Here is a 24,669-nt window from a genome sequence, read left to right on the forward strand (position 1 = left end):
GCTTTCATTTTGAAGTTATTTTGTTGGAAAAGATGCAGCTTAGTTCTGGAAAGAAGTTCCAGTGAAAATGCTGTCAAATGATGTTTGTCATCATTACTAGAGCCCCCAGTGTTTTCCTCTGAGTTGGGAGGGGATTAAGCATTTACATTTACCGCCCCCCCCTTAAAATCTCTTAATTTTTCGAATCTCACAAGAATGTCCAGGTTAATGAATTAGGATGCAGTGATTATCTTACTGTGCCAACAACGAATGCTTCAGGCAGAAAAAGCAAGCCAATTGGAAAGAAGGGTGCCTTTGTTTACCCAAATGTGTTTTTAATTAGAGTATTAACAAAGATAAAGCAAAATGAGGGAAGCACAAAATAATCACGGGGGTCTAACAAAATAAACATTCTATTTACTTACTCTAAACCTATTGTTTCTCCAAACATCTTTTTTGAAACACCAAATTACGTATGCCTTTGCTTTACCCACCAAATAACTGTGTAGGCAAAAAAAATTACCAAATATAAAATAAATCATGTTGGTATTTAAAGGTTAGAATGAAGCCACAGCTGATCAAAGAGACTCATTTGTTGATATTTGTTCATCACTATGAATATTTCAAATCTTATGTAGTCAAACATGATTCATTACTGTTTTCCGGGAAGTGATAACATCTCCTCCAGTGTCATTAACAATGTTCATCTTGGTCAAGGTTCCCTGCATTAAAAATGTATAAAAGCAAAATGTTGCTATGGTAGCTCTTCTAGATCAATGATTCCTGGCCCTTAGGGTTGCAAGATCTTACTTGTATAGCGTTATGAACAAGCTGTTATGCACCTACAGGAATACATGTATACATACATACAACCATGCCATATTCTCCCCTCCCCTTTCACGGAGGATTTTGGTAAAAAGCACATAACACTAAAACAAACATACATGAAATGAGTTCCATAACGAGCGAAGCTGTTTGTGCCTCTAAAGCTTCTTATGCATTTACTTATGGGCCACTTGTGTGCTTTATCTGGGTAATCAAATTCCTAACACTCCCATGAACACTTCGGTGGAGGCATTCTGCTCTTAGCTCCTATCCCATTGCCTCTGCTAGACCAATGTGTTCATCAGAGATGGTTCAGTTGCAAGCAACAGATATGCCCCGAGCTGAATGAGACAGAGAGGGGGCACTTACTGGAAGTGCCTGGGAGGACAGGATAGCCCCCAGGAGGGCCTAGAACCAGACAGGAGGGCTTCAAGGCCAAGTACAGGCGATCTTCAAGACCTCATGCACGCTCCTCCTCTCCGCCTCATTGTTCCTCCCTTCTCTCCCCAGACCAGCTGTTGGTGCAGATGGACAAAATGGGGCCCCTTCAAATGCCCTCTCTGCCCCCGGTCTGCCTGCTAATTCCACATTCGTAAACTGTTACTTTATACATATATAAAGTAATATATATAAGGTGGCAATTAGCCTTCCATTACCAGAAGGAGGCGTGTAGAGGACTTAGGGGTGAGATGGAGGGAAGACCCAGATTTGAGGAATATTTTGGAAGTAAGTATTTATGATACCTGCAGCCTCCAAGATGAGGAAATAAAGCACACCTACATGTTACTTACCTCATTTCTTTCTTTTTTTTTTTTTTTAAGATTTTATTTATTTATTTGACAGAGAGAGACACAGTGAGAGAGGGAAGACAAGCAGAAGGAGTGGGAGAGAGAAAAGCAGGCTTCCCGCTAAGCAAGGAGCCCGATGTGGGACTTGATCCCAGGACCCTGGGACCATGACCTGAGCTGAAGGCAGACGCTTAACGACTGAGACACCCAGGCGCCCCCTCATTTCTTTTTCTACACCAATGTAGCAAAACTAGCCAGTCTTTTTGAAATCTGTTAGGGGAAATAATTTTGTCTATCTCAAGTCCTATTGGGAAATGGAAGGGTACAATTTTTTTTTTTTAAGATTTTATTTACTTATTTTTGTGAGAGAGAGAGGGAGAGAGAAGGAGAGCACAAGCGGGGAGGGGGGTGCAGGGAAAGGGGCACAGGGAGAACAGGCTCCCCACTGAGCAAGGAGCCCAGTGTGGGATTCAATCCCAGGACTCTGGGATTATGACCTGAGCTGAAAGCAGATGCTTAACCAGCTGAGCCACCCAGGTGCCTAAGGGTACAAATTATTAATTAATTAACAAATCTATATGGATCCTCTCCAGGATATCAGAGTGTTAGCTGAGGACAACAGTGAAGCCAAAAACATCCACTCACAGTCTGTGACACTCACAGAAGAGTTAGGAAGAGTGGGAGGTGCTAAGCGAAATAAGTCAGTCAGAGACAAATACCATATGATTTCACTCATGTGTGGAATTTAAGAAACAAACGAAGAAAGTGGGAAAGAGAGAGAGAGAGAAACTAAGAAACAGCCTCTTAACTATCGGGAACAAACAGATGGTTACCAGAGGGGAGGTGGGTGGGGGGATGAGGGAAATAGGTGAAGGGGATGGGGGGGTGGGGGGGGCACTTGTCATGAGTACCAAGTGTTGTATGGAAGTGTCGAATCACTAAATTGTACACCTGAAACTAACATTATGCTGTATGTTAACTAACTGAAACTTAAATAAAAACTTAAAAAATGAAAGAAAGACAAGTGTGAGGGGCTGGGAGAAGCAGCAACCCCCCCTAGCTTTCTTGGAAAGTGAGCAAAGCCCTGGAAGGAAAGAACAGGCCCAAAAGGGTAGACTTGCTTTTACTGGGCACAACAGCTGTGAGGGACAGCCTGGGGACCCCCCCCCTTTTTTTTTCACAGGTGGCATTCTAGAAGCCTAGAGGGCCCAGAGAAACCAAATTTTTATTGTGTTTTCCAGTTTAACAGTCTATGGCAAATCTTGGAAGTCTTAATAGCCTGTGGCAAAATTGGAAGATGAGATTCTGGTCTTGTAAGATTTACTGCCTGCATTTCTCCCGGGGAAAAAGTAAAAGGCCTGGAAGAGCAAGTTAAGGCAGAAGAAGGGAGTACTCCAGCTCCGTTTCCATGAGGCCGACCCAACTTTTCACCCGTGCTTTGCAGTGACAGGAAATGTGTTAAATATGGGATTTGCACATTGAACCAGGGGCCCCATAGTTGTTGTCAATCCCTGCTGTGTAGGCTGGGGAGCTAGCATTGAGCACAATAAAGCAGTAAAAATAGTTGAGCTCCCCATCCCACAGGCCTCCCCTTATGCTAATGCTTCCCCTGTCTGCCCCTTGCACGCCTTTCCAAAACCTAAAAGAAAGGATTACAGTCATTAGCAGCTTAGTGTGAATAGATGTTATCTCTTCAGAGGATATTTTCTTTTTAACCTTATCTCTAATTGAAGGTTTCCCAGACTGCTAAAGGAATTTGAAGAAGAGTATATTTAAGAATTTGTAGCAGTTCTTTCTTTTCTCAAATACTGGTCAAGCCCTGGTAAAATCAATTTAGCTCAATCCATGGTCGTGTTTCAACCAGGGCACGCTGGTTCTCTTTCTGTTGCAACAATGTTAGTTACCTCTGAAGTGCTTGGCCAGTGTCTGAGCCCACCTTCACCCTGTTCCAGTGCCCCCTGCCTTCTTGCTGCTCCCTGGGACCTCCTGGAGCTCCCAGGATCCAGAAATTAGAGGGCAGTTGGGGCCTCCTGGGGCCCTGTGTTCCAACCCCGCAGGCAGCATCCGGTCTGAAAGTTTGAGAAATACTTTGAGCATCACTCTTGTTTCTACTTCTTGTTTCTACACTCTTTATAGTACAAATTAAGGCACCTCCCTAACCCCCCAAATCAACAACCATCACATTGTAAGGGCCTACTTAGCCAGAGCGATTTCATATCGTTAAACAGTGATTTTGTTGTTTATGCAGTAAAACTTAAACTGACCCTGCCCCCCACCAGGGGAACTTACTTAAAAGCAAGTCCGGGGAAACCAGTAAAATATGGTCAACCAGTCCCTGATAACAGAGCCCAAATAAAAGGGCAGGTCAGGTCAGGTGGAGATAACAGAGCAGGGAATGCAGGGAATGCAGGGAAGAGTCCGGCCAGGTGGCCAGGTGGAGACATCCAATCAGTGGGGCGCGCATACTGTCTCCCTAGCTACCAAGGAGTTGTGGGCCCCACCTTTTGGGCGCCTTCTGGGCACCAATTCTGACCAAGGTGATAGGCTAGTTCAAATAGCTACTATGGGGTGAATTGTAATTCAAATGGCCACCCGTGTGTGACCTAGCATGACCTAGCATGACTGCGCAGCTTTCTCTGTGTGTTACAACCTCATTGACCACCTGTGTGTGGCCAGGCTCAACCACATGGCCTTTGCTCTATAAAAGTTAGTCTGTGAGGCTGGGGGTCGCTCGCTCTCTCTGTAAGAGGCGGCCCTGAATGGTCGGTTTGATTCTTGATGCTTGCTCGACCTTCCCTTTGTATCAGTCTCGCTCCTTTGATCACAGACCTAACAACATCAAACTGAAACTTTCTCCCAAAACCTATTTCTCCAGCTACCTTCAAACAACAGTTGAAGACAAAGTATTGCAGAATAGGTTAACTCTGGGGAAACATGGCTGAAGAGGAAAAAAGAAGATAACCAGACCTGTGGTTCTTAAATGTTGGTGTGCCTAAGAATCACCTGGAGAACATGCTTAAAATGCTAATTTCTAGGTTTTATCTTCAGAAGTTCTGATTCTGTAGATACGGGATGATTCGGGAATCTGTATTTGTGGGACACCTGGGTGGCTCAGTGGGTTAGGTGTCTACCTTCGGCTCAGCTTGTGATCCCAGGGTCCTGGGATCAAGCCCCACATTGGGCTCCCAGCTCAGCGGAGAGCCTGCTTCTCCATCTGCCTGCAGCTCCCCCTGCTTGTGCTCTCCCTCTGGCAAATGAATGAATGCAGGCATGCATGCATGCATGCAGGGAATCTGTTTTTGTAACTTGCATTCCAAGTGAATTTGGCCCAAAGGTTGCCCAAATGACACTTCACTAATACTGAGCTCAGGTGTTGCCATAAACAAAACACAGCTGCCTTGGGACAGGACATCTTTTCTTCACCAGAAGCATAACTTACCAGGATTTTACAGGCATTTGCCTTCCGTCAGTTCCTTCAACTTTAACTTCAGATGCTTATGATACAAGAATTCCTGACACATTTTCATTGACTGGTGCTCCATGCTTCCTGGTTGCCTACAAACATCCTCTCTTCTCTGTTTTGAAATTCCAGAGTCTGTCATCCCAAGTAGTGGGACATTTCATGTGAAGCTCCCTAAGAAGCACAGTGTGGAACTTGGAATAACCATAAGTTGTAAGTAAAAGTGACTTCCTTTAAAATGTAGAATCTTAAAAAGACATTAGAAAACTGTGTTGTCGAATGACTTAGAGGTTGACAAAAGTTTCTGAAGTGTCATTGCCAAGTTTCTAATTCACATTACGCATGGGTGGAGCGAGCCAGTCCCTCCTCCCTCTCTTAACTAACTTGCAAATAGGGCAAGTGACTTAAATTCTCTCCAATCTTAGGTTTCTTCATCTGTAAAATGCAAATAAGGCTATCTACAAGATATAGGATTATTTGAAGTGTGAAATAAAAGAACATATTGTTTATACCTAGTCTAGTCCAAGGCAGGTAATGAGGACTCAATAAATGTGTCTCACCCCCACCATGAATGATTAGATGAGCGTAGAAGTGCATATACATTCTCTACATTTTAATATATTGTGGGTTAAGTTTTCACAATAATCCGTCTAACAAAAATCGCGTTTATTTCAAGACAATGCTCCTGTCTGTCCACTATGCATCTAGAAGCTATTTTGCAAGACTAAAAATAATGTCTCTTCATTTAGTAACTTTTGGAATTCCTGCATGGTCTAAGACGTCTGGGTAACCAAACCAAAAAGAAAAGCAGAACATATAAATGTGTTAAATTCCCTCCTTTCCTCGAGCTCTAGATTTATAACTGTTTTGGTAAAACAGCTTTGAGAAACATTTATAGAATGGGAATTAAAGTTTTTATGCTTTTACTATCCATAAACTGGGTTCGTCCACAAATGCCCCCAAGAAAATGAAGCAAATGATTAATGTATAAACACCAAAGAGGCAGTGTTTGTGACCAAGGAGTGGTCCCTTCAAGAAAGAGCGATGAGCTCACGTGAAGTGCCTCATTACACACTATTGGATCCCACTTAGGTCAGGGGTCAAGGCAAAAAGCATTCTCAGCTGGGCTGGTATGAAATGGGGGCCGTCCGCTTCAACTTCGACAATATCAGTGTAACAGTGAAAATGAAATTTGGGGTATAACCAATACATCAGACAGATCCAGTGCAGCCCTGAAAATAGTGGAACTACAATACAGAATAAATGTAAAGAGCAAGAAGCCACATGCACGAGAGAGTGCTCGCACCCACGTCCTGAACCCCTGTATGGCCTCCTGAGAGAGAAGGAAGACTGATGTGTCTCCATGTCTCTCTCTGCTAAGTAGAAAGATGAGATGGGATTTTGGAGACTCCAGACCTATTCTAGGTACTACTGAAGTCATTTGTGCCTTTAATCGGATCACTAAGCCTCTCAATTTGTTCATTATGGAACAAAGAGAGTATACCATTATTCTGTCAACAGCGGTAGTTACTGAAATAAAGGGAGAGCTCATCAGAACGTACTATTCTAAAAATATTTGGGACTCAGGGTGGCTGCCGCAACCCCCACGTTACTTTAAGACTGCTTTCATTTATTCTATTTATTCCACTCCATTGATTTATTCCGTCAGTACTGGCTGCGAAAGCAGTCTCCCTCCGAGGAGTGTATAACTGTCCGGCTGGCTGCGTACAGGCATCCTGCCTTCCACTCTATTCTTTCTTCCCTTCACCTGCATGAAATAAATGCGTTCTGAGTGCCTAGGATGCCTAGAGCCTATGCTAAGTTTTGAAAACACACTCCCTGTCCTTAGAGATACTTACTGCTAATGAGTCCGCTGGAGACACCCACAGCTGGGAAGCCTATTGTCACATAGTCGTTTCCTTCCAAATTTTAAGTGGGAAAATGGTCTTTTTTAAAAAATAGATTTATTTTTATATATAAAAAATAGATTTATTCTTAAAAATTGATATATGTAAGGGGAGGAGGGTAGGGAGAACGACAAAATGGGTGAAGGGAAGAGGGAGGTACAGCTTCAGTTATGGAATGAATAAGTCACAGGAATCACAGAAATAAAAGGGACAGCACGGAGTCAGTGGTATTATAAGAGCATTGCAATGGTGACAGGTGATGGCTACATGCTGGTGAGCCCAGTGTAGCATGTAGACTTGTCGAATTGGTATGTCTTACACCTGACACCAATGTAATATTGTGTGTCCACTAACTTCAATTAAAGAAAAAATTGACATACATAAAAATACAACTATAAAGGAGAGTCCCCATTTAAAAACTGATCCTGTGATGTATTCCTCTTTTAAAGCCAATATTTAGATGCTCCATTTGTTTGAAGTGTATTCATGTATACACAACCACAACATATTTTATTCATATGAAGAATCATTTAAAATTATGCTTTATGATGGTTTTGTGTGTGAACTAAGTATGACATTTAATGCCAACAATGGAAACTTCCCCAAAACCCCCACAAGAATGGCCTGACTTTCAACCAGCATAAACTAAAGCTCTTCATGGAAGCTGGAAGTGTTCTGCCGTTCCTGGATGGAGGAATGATACATAAGCTTGTCAGATCCGTTTGTCAGCCCATCCAGACCTACAGCTCCCTTTATACAACTTACCATCACCATGCTGAATTTGTGTCTCCTCGTGGAAAATACTACTATTTTCCCAATTGAGAAAACAGAATTTACTTAAAAAAAAAAAAAAAAAGGCCAGAATCCAATTATATTGTTATGAAGTGAACTACTGAGGCCTAGCATGGTTCCTGGCATATACAAGGTGCTTATTTAATTCCTGTCTTTGTGGAGTGAATGAATAAGGAGTCTATCAAAAATAATCTTCTGCTGACAATCTTCTGCTAACCACTGTGCATTCCAGAAAATGAGCCTTTGAAGGTGATGATGAATACAGATGTTTATGCAAAGGCCCATGGGTGAACTAAAGAAGCACTAACTTGGAAAATGATTAAGAGCAAGGCCTCAGAGGCGCCTGGGAGGCTCAGTCCGTTAAGCGGCTGCCTTCGGCTCAAGTCATGATCCCAGGGTCCTGGGATTGAGCCCCCGCATCAGGCTCTCTGCTCAGCAGGGGAGTCTGCTTCTCCCTCTCTCTCTGCCTGCCTCTCTGCCTACTTGTGATCTCTGTCTGTCAAATAAATAAATAAAATATTTAAAAAAAAAAAAAAGAGCAAGGCCTCAGAGCACACACTTCTCCACTCCTCGACCCTCTTGACCTCTGTGTACCATTTCCTTGTCTATAAAACAGTGCGCTTGTTCCCTTCTTTGTAGCATTGTTGAGAAGATTAAATGAGCTGGTAAATGTAAAGTGCCTAGACCAGTTATGAGCCCTAAACACGTGTTCATTATTATGATGACTGCTATTTATTTTACATATAGAGCTTCCTGAGGTAGCTTAATCCAAGCTCTACCCCCACAAAATTTCACACCAACTGCCACTCTAGCACTTAGGGAGGAAAGCAAGGGACCCTCTTCTCCAACACCCAGGTACTGTTAGTGAAACTGAGGCGTGCAGGGGTCTACTGATGTGTCCCACTCTCTCTGTGCAAAGCTTTCTTCTGTCTCCTTCACCCTGTGAGAACCTGAGTAGTAAAACACAGCCTTCATCCCGGGAAACGTTCTGCCAGAGCCTTGCACGCTCGGCTGAAGCCTCACTCACTCTTCATACCTAATTGACTGAGAAATGAGTCTCTCTGATTTGGGATGTGGTGAGCAGTTTTAGACTAATTTTCTTAAGTTCCTGATGAGACATTCATAGCACATTAGCATCAGCCATGACTTTTATTGATGTTATTGCTATAATGTGGAGCAATCTATTCTAGCAAATAAAGTGAAACGGCCTCATGCCGGAAACGGCGTCCTGAAGCTCTAAGACCTCAGCCAGTGGGAAAGCAGAGCGCATGCCCAGCCGCGCAGCGCCCCCCACCCACCCTCACCGCAGACCACGCCCCTTAACTCTGTCATGCTCAGTTGTCAGTAAAGTCTTTTTGATACTGATGTTTTCTTTTTGCAGTTTTACTACAAGGATTTGTATCTACTTTGTGCCAAGCATGACCATAAGCAGTTTATTTGTGTGTTCCCCACTTACGCCTTAGAGCGGCCCTGTGGCATCTATTCCCATTTTATAGAAAAGGAAGGCTCGGCTGGGTAACCTGCCCAGGCCCCAGAGCTCATAAAGGCTGCACGGGTTTCAAACCCATTCTGTCTGTCCTAACGTGGGTTTTGCTGTCCCACCAGCGCTCATCACTGCCTCTACATGATTGATGACCTTTCCCACATCCTTTATCAGAAAAGCAAAAGACAGCATTTTATGAGTGCAGTTAATTTGTTGGCTTTCCTTTTTAGTTTTGACCGAATTGTTTTCAGGAACAAAGCCTTGCTTGCTTTTTTTTTTTTTTTTTTTTTTTTTTTTGTATAAAATCATAAAACAGCCTTTATGACAAGCACAACAAATCTGTCATTTTTTCCCTTAAGTCTTAAGCGTATTTAGAAGAGAATGGCTCAAGTTTTTTGCAAACTTTGCAATAAAAATTCTACTCACTGCTCCATTTCAAATCAAATAACTTGTTTTACTTGCCAAGTATCATATATAAGGTTGCAAGTAAAGCAAAACTGAATGACTGTGTGTGTGTCCAGTATAGTTTGGACACTTTATCAGGCCCTTTGATCAAAGTACCCTGACTAGTAGAGTAAGATCCATGAATGGCTAGATATTATCGAATGTTCTTGGAATGCTTTATTGATTCAAGTTTAATTACAACAAAATCCAGAAGATTTTACCTGTCTTCTAATACCTGTCTTCTAATACAAAGTTTTTAAAGCAAAAGATAGAGAATGTCACTTTCCACCTTTCCAACAATTATTTGAGAAGCAAAGAATCCATATTCACTTTAAGAATCAGTTTCTGATAGTGAAAGAGGACTAATGATTTTTTTTCTTTTTTAAGAATTTATTTATTTGTCAGAGAGAGAGCACAAGCAGGCAGAGTGGCAGGCAGAGGCAGAAAGAGAAGCAGCTCCCCACTGAGCATGGAGCCTGATGCAGGACTCAATCCCAGGACCCTGGGATCATGACCCAAGCTAAAGGCAGCGGCTTACCAACTGAGCCACCCAGGAGTCCCTGGACTAATGATTTTAAATCTTCAGGGTCAAAAGATGATAGCTTGAACCCTGGCATTTAGCGCTGCTCCCACCCCAGACCATTTAAAAACAACAGTGTAAGATTTTTCAAAAGGCACAAACCCGTAAGAAGAAAAGGAATATAGATAGCCGCGTCCAAATTTGGAAGTAGCAGAGAAGATGGAGAAAGATGAATTTAAAGAAGTAGAAGGGAAAGCTGACAGGGAACCGGATTTGCATCCTAAAGTCCCAGCAGCATCAGAAACTGGTGGAATGAGGAACTTCCAGAAGTGAGAGTGATGGGAGAGCTGAGACATGAGGAATGGTTGAAAGTCTGTGAAAAATGAATTAGTCCCTTAGATGCCTTCTGCCAGCCAGCACATCCAGGCACATCTCCCCTCCACAGAAGAACGGAGTTTCATTCTCGGGAAAGCAGGAAATGGAGGGGCTGTGGCCTGGGAGAGCACAGCGGAGGGTAGCTGTACTGCTCTACAAAAACAGATGAGGCGGGGCCACCTGGGTGGCTCAGTTGTTAAGAGTCTGCCTGGCTCGGGTCATGATCCCCGAATCCTGGGATTGAGCCCCCTCATCCGGCTGCCTGCTGTGCTTCTCCCTGTCCCGCTCCTCCAGCTTGTATTCCCTCTCTGTCTGTCAAATAAATAAAACCTTTTTTTTTTTTTTTAAAAAGTGTACATACTGAATGTTGAGACTGCTAGTCTTCTCCTCCATAAATTCAGAGAAGCAAGGTAGCCAGGCTTAATACCCTCCAAGCAAGAGGAAGAATCAGAGCCATCTGACCCAAAGAAACAGCCTGGCCTGAACTGTCCAGGGAGGATCAGAGTCCACAGACCCCTCTCAGGTGCACCAAGCTTTCTAACAGCTTTGTAGGGCTGCCTCTTTCATGTGAACAGACAGCTAAGAAAAAGCAGACACCAGAGGGAAGAATCTGATATGCAAGTCTATCACCAGAAACAAAGAAGAAAAGCAGAAGCAGCACATTCAGGAAGAAGAAAACTTTAGAAAAGAACAAGGTTTTATTAACGTCAGTACCAACCCAAGAAAGTGTGGGTGGAAGCAAGAAATGAATACTAGTCTAAAATAACATAACAAAAATAAATAAATAACATAACGTAACATACCAGGGTGGACAAAGACCTCTTGGAACTTAAGAACATGGCAGAAATTAAAATATTGGAAAATAAAGGTGAGAGAAGGTGCCAGAAATTAGAAGAAAACCACAAATAAGGAAGCTAGGATAGAAAAGAAGTATACAGGCTGAGTCGAAAGGATACAATATCCAAATAATAGCCATTACAGAATGAAAGAGGAGAGAAAAGTGTGAGGTCTCCAAGGATGTAAGAGAGAGGGGTTAAGAGATGAGCTGAGGCATATTGAAAATGTAAAGGGTTTATTTAAGTAAAAATAGATTCAAATCAGGCAGTGCCAAAGTGGAAGGAATTAGGAGGGCTCTATCCACAAGAGCCTGGGGGAAGACAGGTAGAGAAAGTACAGACACAGAGAAAGGAAATTATTGATCAGCTATAACTTAAAGCCTAGTTGGCTGTTTGTGATTGGTTTTCCTTAGCATTTTGATTTTATAGCTTTGAGGCATTGACAGGCTTAGATTTTGGGTTGCTTCTATAGGCCATCACAGCTTTACAGCCCGCTTAGTCTAATGGCCTCCTTGTTTTAGTGTAACAGAAGTCAAGAGAACATCTTCCAGGGTCTGTGAGAAGGAAGTTCCCAAGATCTATGGAGCAACCCTAGAAAGTAAACAGTCCAAACAAGTTGTAACCCTCTGCTAGAAACCCTGATATGATTTATCATACTAAGAGAAAATTTGTATAGCTTGGGATCTGAGGAGTTGAATTCATGATAAATACAAGAAAACTATCCAGAGACACCAAGGCAATTGACAACTACAGGGAAAACATACCCTATGAAAAGGCAAGTAGTCATGGTATGCTACATGACTTATCTGTGAATACTGTTTAGGTAGTCATACAGAGGAAAATACCAAATATCGATCTTATAAAAAATTCAGACCAAACTGCGATGGAAGAATGTGGGGAGCCCACTGGACAAGACATGTATGTGAATATGGTGCTGGTATAGCATCTTTCATAACAGATGGTAAATAATTAGCACTGAAAAATAATTAAATAGTAACAGTTGTATGTTATTTAGCAATATAGCAGCAGCATCTGGGGAAGTAAGAAATGAAGGGCTGGTCTTGGAGAAATTGGACTCTTCAAGTTGTATGCATATATGATTCTGATATAAATAAGTAAAAGTAAATTTTAAAAAATAATATAGTAGGCAGTTTTCTTGTGAGGATCAAGAATGTCCATCTATGAGCAGCATGAAAATATCAGTCATTGTGATGTTCTACGAATGGGTACTTGTGATTTAGGATACAATTTCTAGTGACATCATCTTCTTGGACACCAAAATAGCCTTAAAAGACATGAAAGTGATGAGTTTAGAAAAAAAACTTGTAGATGACTCAAAAATGTAGCTCTAGTAAAACAAAAACAACTAACAGAGGTAGAAGAGTTTGAATTAAAATTATTTTATGAACTATGACTATGGAAAAGGCAGTATTTTAAATTTAACATGTATCCTAGAACATGGGATTTGTGTCTTGTTCTTTCTCCTTTGCTAGCCTTTCAGTTCCATACATTTCACCAGTTTATATTGAGATTTCAAGAGGTTGTGAAACTATTTTGTCTTTTTGAGAACTTCGTAACCATGCGCTACCCTTCTTTGCTAGGCCACACACTTGACCCATTTAGGGTAACCTCCCTGCCATATGATGGTTTGTATGGCCTTCCCCGCTGTACTCATTTTGGAGAAGAGAGAGTTTCATGGCTAATAACTTCATGAGATTTAACCATCCCTGCCCCACCCCTCACCCCCACCATTTTATGCAACTTCTATGGGGTTTCATGGCTGGTGCTCAAAGCAGAGCTGCCTAGCTTATAGTTAGTATCAATAAATATGTATTAAACAAATGATTCTGTGGAGAACTTCAATCAAATTTGAACCATTAAGCACTAGTGTATTCTCAAAGGGTCACAAATTCAGAAGCCCTCAGAGGTGAGGCAAGTCAGTGAATGAGATCCATCCATGGAGGACAGTGGCAAATGGGAAACTGGAGGCTCCATCCAAAGGGGGAGTTGGAAGTGTCCAGTGTTGCTGGATAATAATAACAGTAAACAATTATGTTATGCATTGCTTGTGCACTGGTCTAATCGCTTTAATGTGAATCTCAATCCTTGCCACAAAAACGCTGAGGTAAGCACTCTTACTATTCTTCATCACCATTCGCAGATCAACTCAGGTGCCTAAAGACTATGCACTCAAATGCCCGTGGCTGATCAGTGGTAGAGCCAGGATTTTGGACCCAAACATTATAGCTGCCAAGCTCTTGATCATTCTACCATATTGCCTGTCCAGTTTTTTAAAACAAACTATACATGTGTATGAAATCTACTAATTTTTAAATGTTGACAACTAATCTAATTTTTTAAAGCCCTACAAGTCAAGCAAAGCATGCTTGGTTTATGACTTCTTCCCAGGTAGTGGAGAATTAAAACATAGGTCCTAGGGTATGCAAACAATATCTGAGCCCCCAGAACCACATTTAACGTGCCTGGTAGGCACGGGAGCCACAGTGCCAGGAGCTCGTACAGATTTGGACCAACTTCCGGGTTCAACTTCATCAACTCCAAAGGGCATCTACCCTGATGAGCTTCTCAAGCCTCAGGTATGATCTTGGTTAAAGGAGAAAGAGAAGAATCTAGCAAACATGAGAATGGCCACCATATGTGTCCATATGGCATAATAAGTTTCAAACCTCTCTGTAAAGCTGGGTGGGTGTGTCCAAGAGACCCCAGTGCTATTTTCCTCTGTTGCAAAGATGACAGAGATGGGTTTGATGTATTTTGTTGCCTCCACTATTGTTTCATTTCAGACCATTTCGGTGGAACATGGATTTTATTAAAAACCAGGGGAAACATTGAGTGCTTTGTGATGGTTACTATAGCTTGGCAAAATAGAGTATAAAGTCATTGGCAGATGCTAAAAAGTTGTATTTTGGGGTAATAACAAAGTTTTTGTCTTTGAGCCCTATGTCCAAAACGATTTGTAGTTGTAAAATATGACATGTATAAAAATGCTAAATATTTCTATTTCTCTGGAGGAATTATATCAAATCGAGTGGAGGTTCAAATTATGAATTAATTGTAGTGAATAGAATGTTTTGCATACTTTGCTAGAAGCTAAGAATAATGATTGAATCAAGTCCCATTAACATTTACTATGGGCTAATTTAGACAGTGGGTAAGATATTGGTTTATGTATTTGCTTTTTCTTTCAATGTTATGTTGAAATATTAAACCATCTGTTCTTATGCATAAACATTTTCCTGGGATTCAGATGGGATTATGGGATATGATATGGTTCTATGACTATTATGGGGTGATCAGCCTGTTTATAATAAAATCTTACTTTAGGGGCCTTTTAATGATCCTTAAAAGGAAATCACTACAGACTTCAAACTGGCAAAACATCTCCTCTCAGAGGCAAATTGTTTTTTTTTTATAAATGTCAGTATGGGTTATTTTAATTATCAAACACCTAAATTAAATATACACTTTCTAGACAAGATGATATTTTTGTGCTGTGTGAACTATAGCTCATTTTCAGGATTAACTCTACGGTAGACTCAAAACTAATTGCTTTTCATTCTCATCAAATAGAAATATCTGAGAGAAGTTATAAAACCAAAAACTGACCACTGTGTAGGATAATAGGATAATCTGTAAACTCAATAAAAGTTGTATGTTCACATTTAGAGTATGAATATGTATAAAAATATAATTAAGTCAAATATTGACTGCTGTCAATAAGATAAAATATTCATATTCCAGAACACTTCAGAGCATTTTAGGTATGAATGTGTGAGCCAAATGTTAAGATTTACAGTCTATCTAGCAAAAGATTTCCTTCTGGGGGAAAAAGGACTTTAAATCACTGAATCTCATCCACTTTCCAATTCCATATACCTGAAGTAATATGGCACGGTCCCACAAAAGGTGATGTCTCCTCACCAAAAAGAAGTAAGGGAAGAAGTAGGAGAAGGGAGCACATATGGATACCACTAACGAGAGCCCCCAGTCACTTTTGATAGTCTCCTCTTTGGGTACTCACCCTTCACCGTTCTCTCTGGAATCACAGGTTGAAATAGATTTAAACCCGATGGTCAGCTCCGTGATTGCTTTCTCCAATTGCAAATTTAAAATGACTTTGCTTTCGTTTTTAAGCTTATACATACTTTAACACATTTTTATATTAAGAAAATGTAATGTGCACATTTTCTAATTCATTTGCTGGCATCTTTGCTTTGCATACAAAGCAAATATATACTTGCATTAACCATTGCTATAAGATAGGAACTATACGGTGTGGGTGAATCATGGATATAAAGATTCTAACTTCATTATTACAGCACCATCTAGCAGAAAACCAGGAGATCCCCTTGTCATATCAGATATCAAGAAAGGAAGTGTGGCACACAGGTAAGGAAAATGAATTTTCTGGTTCACTCCAAGGCATTTCTTTTTCTCAAAGTAACTACCCCCAACATGGGGCTTGAACTCACGACCACAAGATCAAGAGTCACATGCTCTACTAACTGAGCCAACCAGGTATAAGACATTCCTTAATTAAAGTAGAGATGACACCCTTTCCACATCCAAGGTAGACCTTCTTAGTGGATCATGGGATTCTTAATATTCTCCAGACAGCCACTGTTAAGCGATTGTATTCAACATCCCTCATGCAATGACTTTGTAGCTCTCCTTATGTCAATCTATTTCTGTACCCACTGCAGACAACAGTCACCTTTTAGGGTCCTTCCTGAGTCCATCACACTCTCCTTCACTGATCATCTTCCAGCCTTCATTTTCCAGCTAAAAAACTGGAAATGGCCCCAATTATAAGAAACGCCCCACATGGAGATACATCATTGCTTGTGGAAGAGCTTTTCTAGATGCCAGAATGTCCTCCCTACCCAAGCTAGGTCCTTGAGCCTTGAACAATGTTTGTCTTCTGTTTGGTCCATATACCATCAAAACCAGAGAGTCTCAAACTTTTGATTTCACAGATCAAAAATACTTATTTTAATGATTTACTCACTTATTTTAGAGAGAGAAAGGACATGAGCGGGAGGGACAGAGGGAGAGGGAGAGAGAATCTCCAGCAAACGGGAGCAGAGCCCAACTCGGGGCCAGATCTCACAACCTGGAGATCATGACCTGAGTCTAAACCCTTAGATTCTGAGTCAGACACTTGGCCAACTGCACCATCCAGGTGCTCCTAGATCAAAAATATTTTTAAATCTTTGGGAATACTGATAAAAGACTATTAACTTTCTATTGTCCAATTAAGGACTTTTTTTTTTAATATTCCATCCATTATCACAGTCATTTCATTAAAGTAATATTTTAATACTCAATAAGTAGAAAGGACATTGTATGAGTCTAGGTATATAACTATAAACTCAGATTCCATGACAGGGAGACTCATAAATGGACTGGGACAAAGAAGTCTGCAGTGTGTGTCTCATGTTACAGTTGGGAGGTAGGCAGGCAATGCGAGGCTGGGGAGGCAACTCTGTTATCCTCACCAGTTTGCTCTGGTCATTGCAATTTTCTAGCCACAGAAGGGAAGTGGGAGTGGTGCTGAGAGAGTCCGGGCTGTGCATCTTCAGGGAATGATCCAGAAGAAAAGCGAGGAGGATAGAGGCTGAAAGCAATTAGCAATCTCTGTCACAGACATAATTCCTCAAGGATAGTTCTTACCAAAACATAACCTTCAGTGTACAAATATGTACGTGTATACATATATATGTATGTGTATACATGTATATACCTACAAAAACATACACATTCTCATTATTTTTCTCATCTCATGATGGACCTTAAAAATCTTCAACAGACCTGCAGAGGTCCAGTGCCAGTGTTACTCTCAATGGCCCTGGGTTTCCCGGTGCAGGTGGAAATGGCAGGGACGCCAGGATTCAGATCCCCATGAAATTTAACCCACCATGACTCCCCTCACTCTCCCAACTCTCTCCTAGTACCTGACAAGTAGTGCAGCAGTGTGGAGAAGCATGAGGACACCCAGTGTCTGTGCACCCTGCACCATTACCTCCCTTCCTAGGAAAGTTTGAATTCCTGAGTGAAGCTTATATAGTGGTCCTGGACTAGTTCAAGAAACTAGTTTAAAAAAAAAAAAATGTTGGGGACCTGGGTGGCTCAGTGGGTTAAGCCTCTGCCTTTGGCTCAGGTCATGATCTCGGGGTCCTGGGATCGAACTCCACATCAGGCTCTCTGCTCAGCAGGGAGCCTGCTTCTCCCTCTCTCTCTCTCTGCTTGCCTCTCTGGCTACTTGTGATCTCTCTCTGTCAAATAAATTTTTTTAAAAAATATTAAAAAAATGTTTTTAATACTCTGAAATGTAATGTCATGGCAGCCATCCAAACTAAGACTAGAAAAAAGGGATTTGTTAATAAAATGCAATTTAAAAAGAGTTGAAGAACGTCTCTTCTCTAAAGACTGCCATAATGCTACATTATTCTTAATGCCTCTTAAATGACCCGGGTGAGTGCTCATTAATCATGTGTTGCTCTGCATTGGCTAACAGGACTGGCACCCTGGAACTCGGGGATAAATTACTTGCAATAGATAACATCCGACTGGACAACTGTTCAATGGAAGATGCAGTTCAGATCCTCCAGCAGTGTGAAGACCTGGTGAAGCTCAAAATCCGCAAAGATGAAGATAATTCAGGTACGGAAAGCTTCCTTATTTGAGACTGATTTCTCTAACTGCCCATCTGTCGCAGATGTTAGATCTTGATGTTTTACATACGACCGCTGGCTAGTGACACTGCAGCGGTGTTTCGCATCGTTTAAAGAGGGTCTTTAAATTGTGTGTTGAGAGTGTAGGATGAATTTTAAACAATGGTGCTTTTAATGATATAATTAAGGCATTTTTATTATAAAGCATTATTATGGTTATATCAAAATAATGTTCAAAAGTGAAAATTAAATCATCATCTAGTACTACCCTAATACAATGGAACCAGTCATTTTTTTAGAGATTTTATTTATTTATTTGAGAGAGAGAGAAAGAGAATGAGCAGGGGGGGAAGGGTAGAGGGAGAGAGAGAAGCAGACTCCCTGCTGAGCAAAGAGTCTGATGCGGGGCTCTATCCCAGGACCCCGAGATCATGACCTGAGCTGAAGGTAGTCACTTTACCGACTGAGCCACCCAGACACCCCAGAACCAGTCACTTTCTAGTTGGTATTTATATTACATAATTATAGCCATAGTGCACATTATAACTTTATAAGGACATTACCACTTTCCAAACACTTAATACCGAACATTTTTTTGTTTACTGCCTGTAGCTTATTTATCATTTTTCTCTTCTCACTTGGATTTCTTCCAACTGTTTCACTATCGCAGATAGTGTAATCATGGACATCTTTATGTATGGATATCTTTAATCAACTTTTCTTCTTCTTCTGAATTATTTCCTTAGGAAACATTTTTAGAAGTAGAATTGCCGAGTATGAATAAAAAGGAACTTCTCAGGATTTCTGACAAGTCTTGTACCATGTTCCTTTCTAAAAGGGCCATATCCATTTGTAGGGTTTCCAGTAATGGATGAATATAGTGGGGCAGTGCTTCTCAAACTTTCGTAGGCCTCAGAATCACCTGAAAAGCTTGTTAAAACACAGTTCCTGGCCACTACCCCCAGATGAGGCCTGAGATTCTGAATTTCTAACAGATTTCCTGATGATACTACTGTGGTCCAAGAAACACAATCTGAGCAGCCCGGCAGTAGAAGTTCTTCTATCTGATTACAATAAAAACCTAGAGGTAATTGAAAAAAGTCCATAATTGAAAGATGCAGCTAATGTGGGGAATTACAGAAATTGATAGATATGGATAGCATGAACATTTAATTTAAAATTTTGCCAATATTATGGGTGAAGCCAACTTCTTTGCTGTGAATTTCATCCTGCTGATCATAGTTACAAGCCTTTTTACTTATTGGCCCAAACCTTATATATAATATACAGTTTGTATTTCCCAGTTTTTATTTTGTTTTGTTTTGTTTTAATACAGTGAAAATTTAAAGAATTTAAAGTAATCTGAATGTTCACTCCAGTTAGGTTTTTATTTGCCAGATGTTTTCAACTTTTTTCTCTACAGAATTAGTAGATTTTTGCCTAGTGACTCCCCTTATTGAATTTTTCCAAATCATTTGATTTTGTTTTCATAGAACCACTATTCTCCTGTTTCATAAGTTATGTAAGATTCATTAAATTACATAGTTACAAAAACTAGGAAAACTGACATAAACAGGCTTTGGAATAAACAAAATTGACTCTAAATTTTTAAGCTTACAACTCAATTGTTAGCAGACACAGAGGTGCACAGAGGTACTAGAAAGAAAGACCTATTACTCTGGGGCATTCAGTGGCATTGGTAGGTATATTTTACAAAGAAGATAAAGAACCGCAATTATTCCAGTAATGGCTAAAGAGAAATTGCTTAAGAGAGCTTCTACTGTATATAACTTTATTCCCACCGATGACGAATTATTGTCAATGTTCTGGAATCTTCTATAATTAAGCCATCTAGATCTAAAGTTTATGGTCATGTCAGGCCATGTGTTTTTGATTCCTGCTTAAAGTCAAAATAAGTTGGTAGTTGCATCCATTGGTACAGCTGGTAAGGATGATTGTATCCAAATGTATTTTATAACCAACACTTAAAAATTTCCACTCATTATTTCTCAACCAACTGATCTTCTGTACCAACATTTGCATTCTTCTCCTTACAAGCATGCTTCAATTGCACTTTCTTTGGGGGATTTATTTCAAAAAAGGATAAAGCCTCAAGCATCAGTCTGGGTTCTGTCCTAGTGAAGAGGCAAAGCTCTGTGGAGAAACCCATTTTGCATGATTTGCCAAACTACGCAGATCTCAGCTACCTTTCGTGCAGAACAAAAGAGCCAAGCCGGAGATGAATATGTATAGTGCCCACAGTTGGCCATTCTCCCAGTACTGAAGCCAGGCTGTGCAGATATGTCAGGCGGGAGGAGTTTCAGAAACAATAACCGAGCACTTGGAGAGCCCAGTCTTACTTCAATTGCTTCTTCCCTTCAGCTTATTTTTTCCCCTGTAGACCTTTCCCTCTACAATCCCGATGCCTAATCCTATGGTAATTCTCTTGCTTATTAAGTTGTTTTGTTTTTTTTTAAATCTCTAGGAGGTGCTATTTTTAAAATCCTAAATCCTTCCATTGAAAACCATGCACCTACCCAAAATAAGACTAATATATAGGTGTGAGATTCATACTTACCCAAACCAGATTTCCTTAAATTGGTATATGAAAATAATATACTCATGCAGACATGTTTTTATAACAGAGCACTATTTGAAAATTACCATCTGATCATTGATTTGGAAGAATTTGAGTGTTTCTCTATCCTCTTCCAAATGAGAATACAAGTATAATTTGAGTAACTGAATTCTCTTTTATTTAGAGCAGAGCAAGGAGTAGGGGAAGAAATTATTCAAAATGAATGCATTCAAGGCGGCTCTACAACATTTTAACTATTTGAGTTTGGGAAAGTTACTTAACCAGTCTTAGATCCAGCTGCATTTGCAGTCATGTACACGTAGTAATACCCACCTTAGGGAGCAGCTGTAACTTACTAATAGAAATGTTTACCAGCACAGTTCTTATGCAATACATGGAAACTCTTTTTGTTACTAATATATCCTAAAAAAGCCTTTCCCCTCCATTGTCTTATCCTTCATCAAGATTTAAATGAATGGGAAATAACCATTAATCATTACAACAGTCACTGATTTTGGAAGTTTGATACTGTGCTTCATCTGAAATTAAACTGATGATTTGAATTATTACCATCCTTTGTCTCAATATTTTATTTTATTTTATTTTATTTTATTTTATTTTATTTTATTTTATCTTTTAATATTTTATTTATTTATTTGACAGAGATCACAAGTAGGCAGAGAGGCAGGCAGAGAGAGAGGAGGAAGCAGGCTCCCTGCTGAGCAGAGAGCCCAATGTGGGGCTTGATCCCAGGACCCTCCTGGGATCATGACCTGAGCTGAAGGCAGAGGCTTTAACACACCGAGCCACCTAGGCGCCCCTGTCTCAATATTTTAAAACGGCAATACTCAGTATATAATCTTCGCTCCCTAAAATGTTGTTCATACTGATATCGGATTTTCTGTACTCCAGGAGTCTTCCATTTCTTTCCTTAACCATCTGCCCCTCTCCATCTTGCTTCTCTCATCAGTTATAGAAACTTGATAGGCATACTCAGTATAACTTGGTTTCCTAAGCTAGCAATACTGCAATTGGTTTAATAGATGCTGCTTCAGAACATGAGCTCATCTTCCAGTCATACTAATGGCGTTGTTCTGCCTTGTCCCTTACCCAAGGAGATGGTAGAACCACTCTCCAAAGTTGTTAAAGTCTTTGTTTTTCATTCGGTCATGCCACCAGCATTTATTTGGTTCTATGAGGTGTTAGGGTTAACCAGGTCTTAGATAAGAAAAGATACAATCTCTGCCCCCAAGTCAAGTCACCACCTTATATGAGATACAGAAGAAAATAAGTAATATGATGAATGTCCTAGGTGTAAGCACAAAATGTTAAGAGAATGTAGAGGCATCCATTTGAGCCGGGGGAGATAAGAAGATGCTTCTGTCAACCCTGGTCGTGGAAGCATTTGGAAACATGTTAGAATTAACCAGAAGAGAATGAGCCAAAGCAGATCAGAGAGCATGGCACATCCTAGTAGCAGATGTAGCTGAGGCAAAAATTATGTGTAAGGACTTTGTAGAAGGTGAGTAGGAAGATGCATTGAAGCCAGATCATTGCAGTCCTAAACCATGTTAAGAAATTTGAACTTCACTCCAGAAGCCAATGGGAGCCATTAAAAGACACCAAGCAGGGGAGTGAGGCCAAAGTGTTTGGTCAGTGATGACTGGTTGCGGTTGGTTACTGGAGAATGAGGCATTCAAGAGTCAGAATCCACTCTGTTTCTAGCCTTGGCCTAGGGAGCAGTAGGATGAAATGACTAAGAACACGAACTAGCTTCACAACCGACAAGCTGGGAAATGGGAAAATGAAATTCTCGTCCATAAATGTCCATTTAATGACTACTTCACATGGCTGTTTGAAGGATCGAAGGAGGTAATATATTTAAGCACTCAGCAATGATGTTTGGCACCTAATAAGGCCCAATGAATCCTAAATGCTAACTGCCATTATTAGGGTGCTTTAAAAATTAATTTTAGCTTTATTTATTTCCCAAATCTTTTGGAACAGTTGGAATTATGGGGGTTCGCCCCCCACCACTATACCCCCCGATAATCAGTGACCATTCTGCCTTCAGGAGCTTTTGCATTTGTTATCTTTCATTACCATAGGAAGACAAGTCAAGTAAAGCCAGATGGTTCCTGCCTGGGTCTGAGGCTCCAGAACAAGGCTGTTACCCAAACCTTAGTTCCCCAAAGATGCAAATAATCCTCTTGACATAAAATCTATTGTTTTTCTTTGATTGCTTCTAGATCCAATGGAAATGAAGAGGGAGATATTGGACAGCTAAGGAGGAGCCTGAGGCAAAACAGTCGAGAATTTGGGGACTTGTAGGAAGAAGTAGAGGGGCCTTCCAAACCTGTCCCCAAAAATTCCTACGGACCTCTCTGTATGACTGCCTTTGTGCCAATCAAATGCATAGCTGCTAATGATTTCTCTCTTGATTTAGAGCACCTAAATCTAATATAGAGCATGTTTTAGAGACTCTAAATTCAGCATTTTACCTGCATTCGCTCTAATTGTGCAGAGAAACATTTCCAGGCTGCAATTTGTCCCATCCAAAGCAAATTACCGTTACACATTTCCAAATAGAGTCTTAGGCGTGTATAGCCTTAGTACCAGTTCAATCTGCCCTTCAAAGATTTGAGCTCTTGTATTTTTTTTTTTCAGTTCATCATTGCTAAGCCAGCTGAATAATTTATCCCAGCTCCCCACCCCCCAAATCTAGGTTGAAGTAGCAGAAAGACCCCATTGTAAGCAAGTGAGAATGATCCTAGCTGTGCTAGGGGCAATAGTAGGGATGGTTTTGGCAAAAGACTGGCTCCAAAAAAAGAACCTATGATAAAGATTTAAAATAAGAAAGAAAGAAAGAGAGAAAGAGAAAAAGGAGAGGAAAGGAAAGGAAAGGGAGAGAGAGAGAGAGAGGAAGGAAGGAAGGGAGGGAAAGAAAGTTTATTTTCTTCTTCTCTCTCTTTTTTTTTTTAATGCTTGATCTCAAAGTAATGGTTTCAAAGTCTAGTCAGAATCACCCAGAAGGCTTGTTAAAAACAGGTGAGTGGGCCTCTCCCCCAGAGTCTAGGGTTCCTGCAGGGCTGAGTGAAGCTGAGAATGTGTATTTCCAACACGTACTTGGATAATGCTGAAGTTCCTGGTCCCAAGACTACACTTTGCGAAGCACTGTCACAAAGCAGCCCAACTTGGAGACTAATAAATAATAATAATAATAATAATAATAATAATAAATAAATAATCGGTAACATAAAGAAATTCAAATTCTCTTCTTAGACACTCAACAACTCCTTGGAACCCTGTTGGCAGACTGTTGTGACAGGGCCAGATAGAAAGACCACACAGCAGTAGGAAGCTATAAGGGCGCTCTTCTACATGGTTCATTTTCTCAGGCCTGTCCCCCAAGAAATGTAGCCATACTGTGTAAAATGAAGTCCATCGCTTTTAGTTGAAGTGAACTTTGATTGACCTGCACATGTATGCATTCCAAAGGCTCACTCCCAAATCCAAGCCTCCTATTTGGTCCACATAAGCAGCTGCCATTATGGATTCAAGCCAGATAGCGTTCATTTTGTTAAACAGGCAGCACTCAAGAAGCCCGAAAATAACATTGCAGATAAGTAATGCTGCAATTTTGCATCTGTTCTGTGGTCCCATTAATTTTCTTAACTAGAGCTGAGCAGAGCAAACAAGTAGGCTGGCCCCTTTTCATGTCTTTCACTAAGAGTTGTAAACCTTCTGTTGTGATACAAAAGCTTCTTATAATATCATTAACATCTGTTTGGGCTCATTTTGAGACGTAGTGGTGATCCTGTGTTTTTTTTCTGTCTCAGAAAGTTTTTGTTCTGGTTAAACACTCTCAGTTGCTCCTTTCTAAGCTGGAGCAGCCTCAGGGGGAGAGGGTCTTGGAGTGCTTCCACCCCCCAAATGGTGTGAGCATACACGGAAGTTATCACCCTCCTAAGCTGTAGGCCCTCCCAC

At 40.7% G+C, this 24,669-nt stretch overlaps 1 protein-coding gene across 1 annotated transcript in view; it reads left to right on the forward strand.

The window, feature by feature from the left end:
* Positions 1–24,669, forward strand: part of GRIP1 (glutamate receptor interacting protein 1) — a gene marked incomplete at its 5' end in the record, with an annotated part of 234,870 nt that overhangs the window by 164,245 nt on the left and 45,956 nt on the right. Inside the window, 3 exons of the mRNA XM_080810212.1 lie at positions 5,185–5,265; positions 15,750–15,819; positions 17,948–18,093. Of these exons, the coding sequence (XP_080666338.1) occupies positions 5,185–5,265; positions 15,750–15,819; positions 17,948–18,093 (297 nt within the window). The remainder of the gene's footprint in view (positions 1–5,184; positions 5,266–15,749; positions 15,820–17,947; positions 18,094–24,669) is intronic.

Source organism: Martes martes (genome assembly GCF_963455335.1).
Source record: "Martes martes genome assembly, chromosome: 8".
NCBI lineage: Eukaryota > Metazoa > Chordata > Mammalia > Carnivora > Mustelidae > Martes > Martes martes.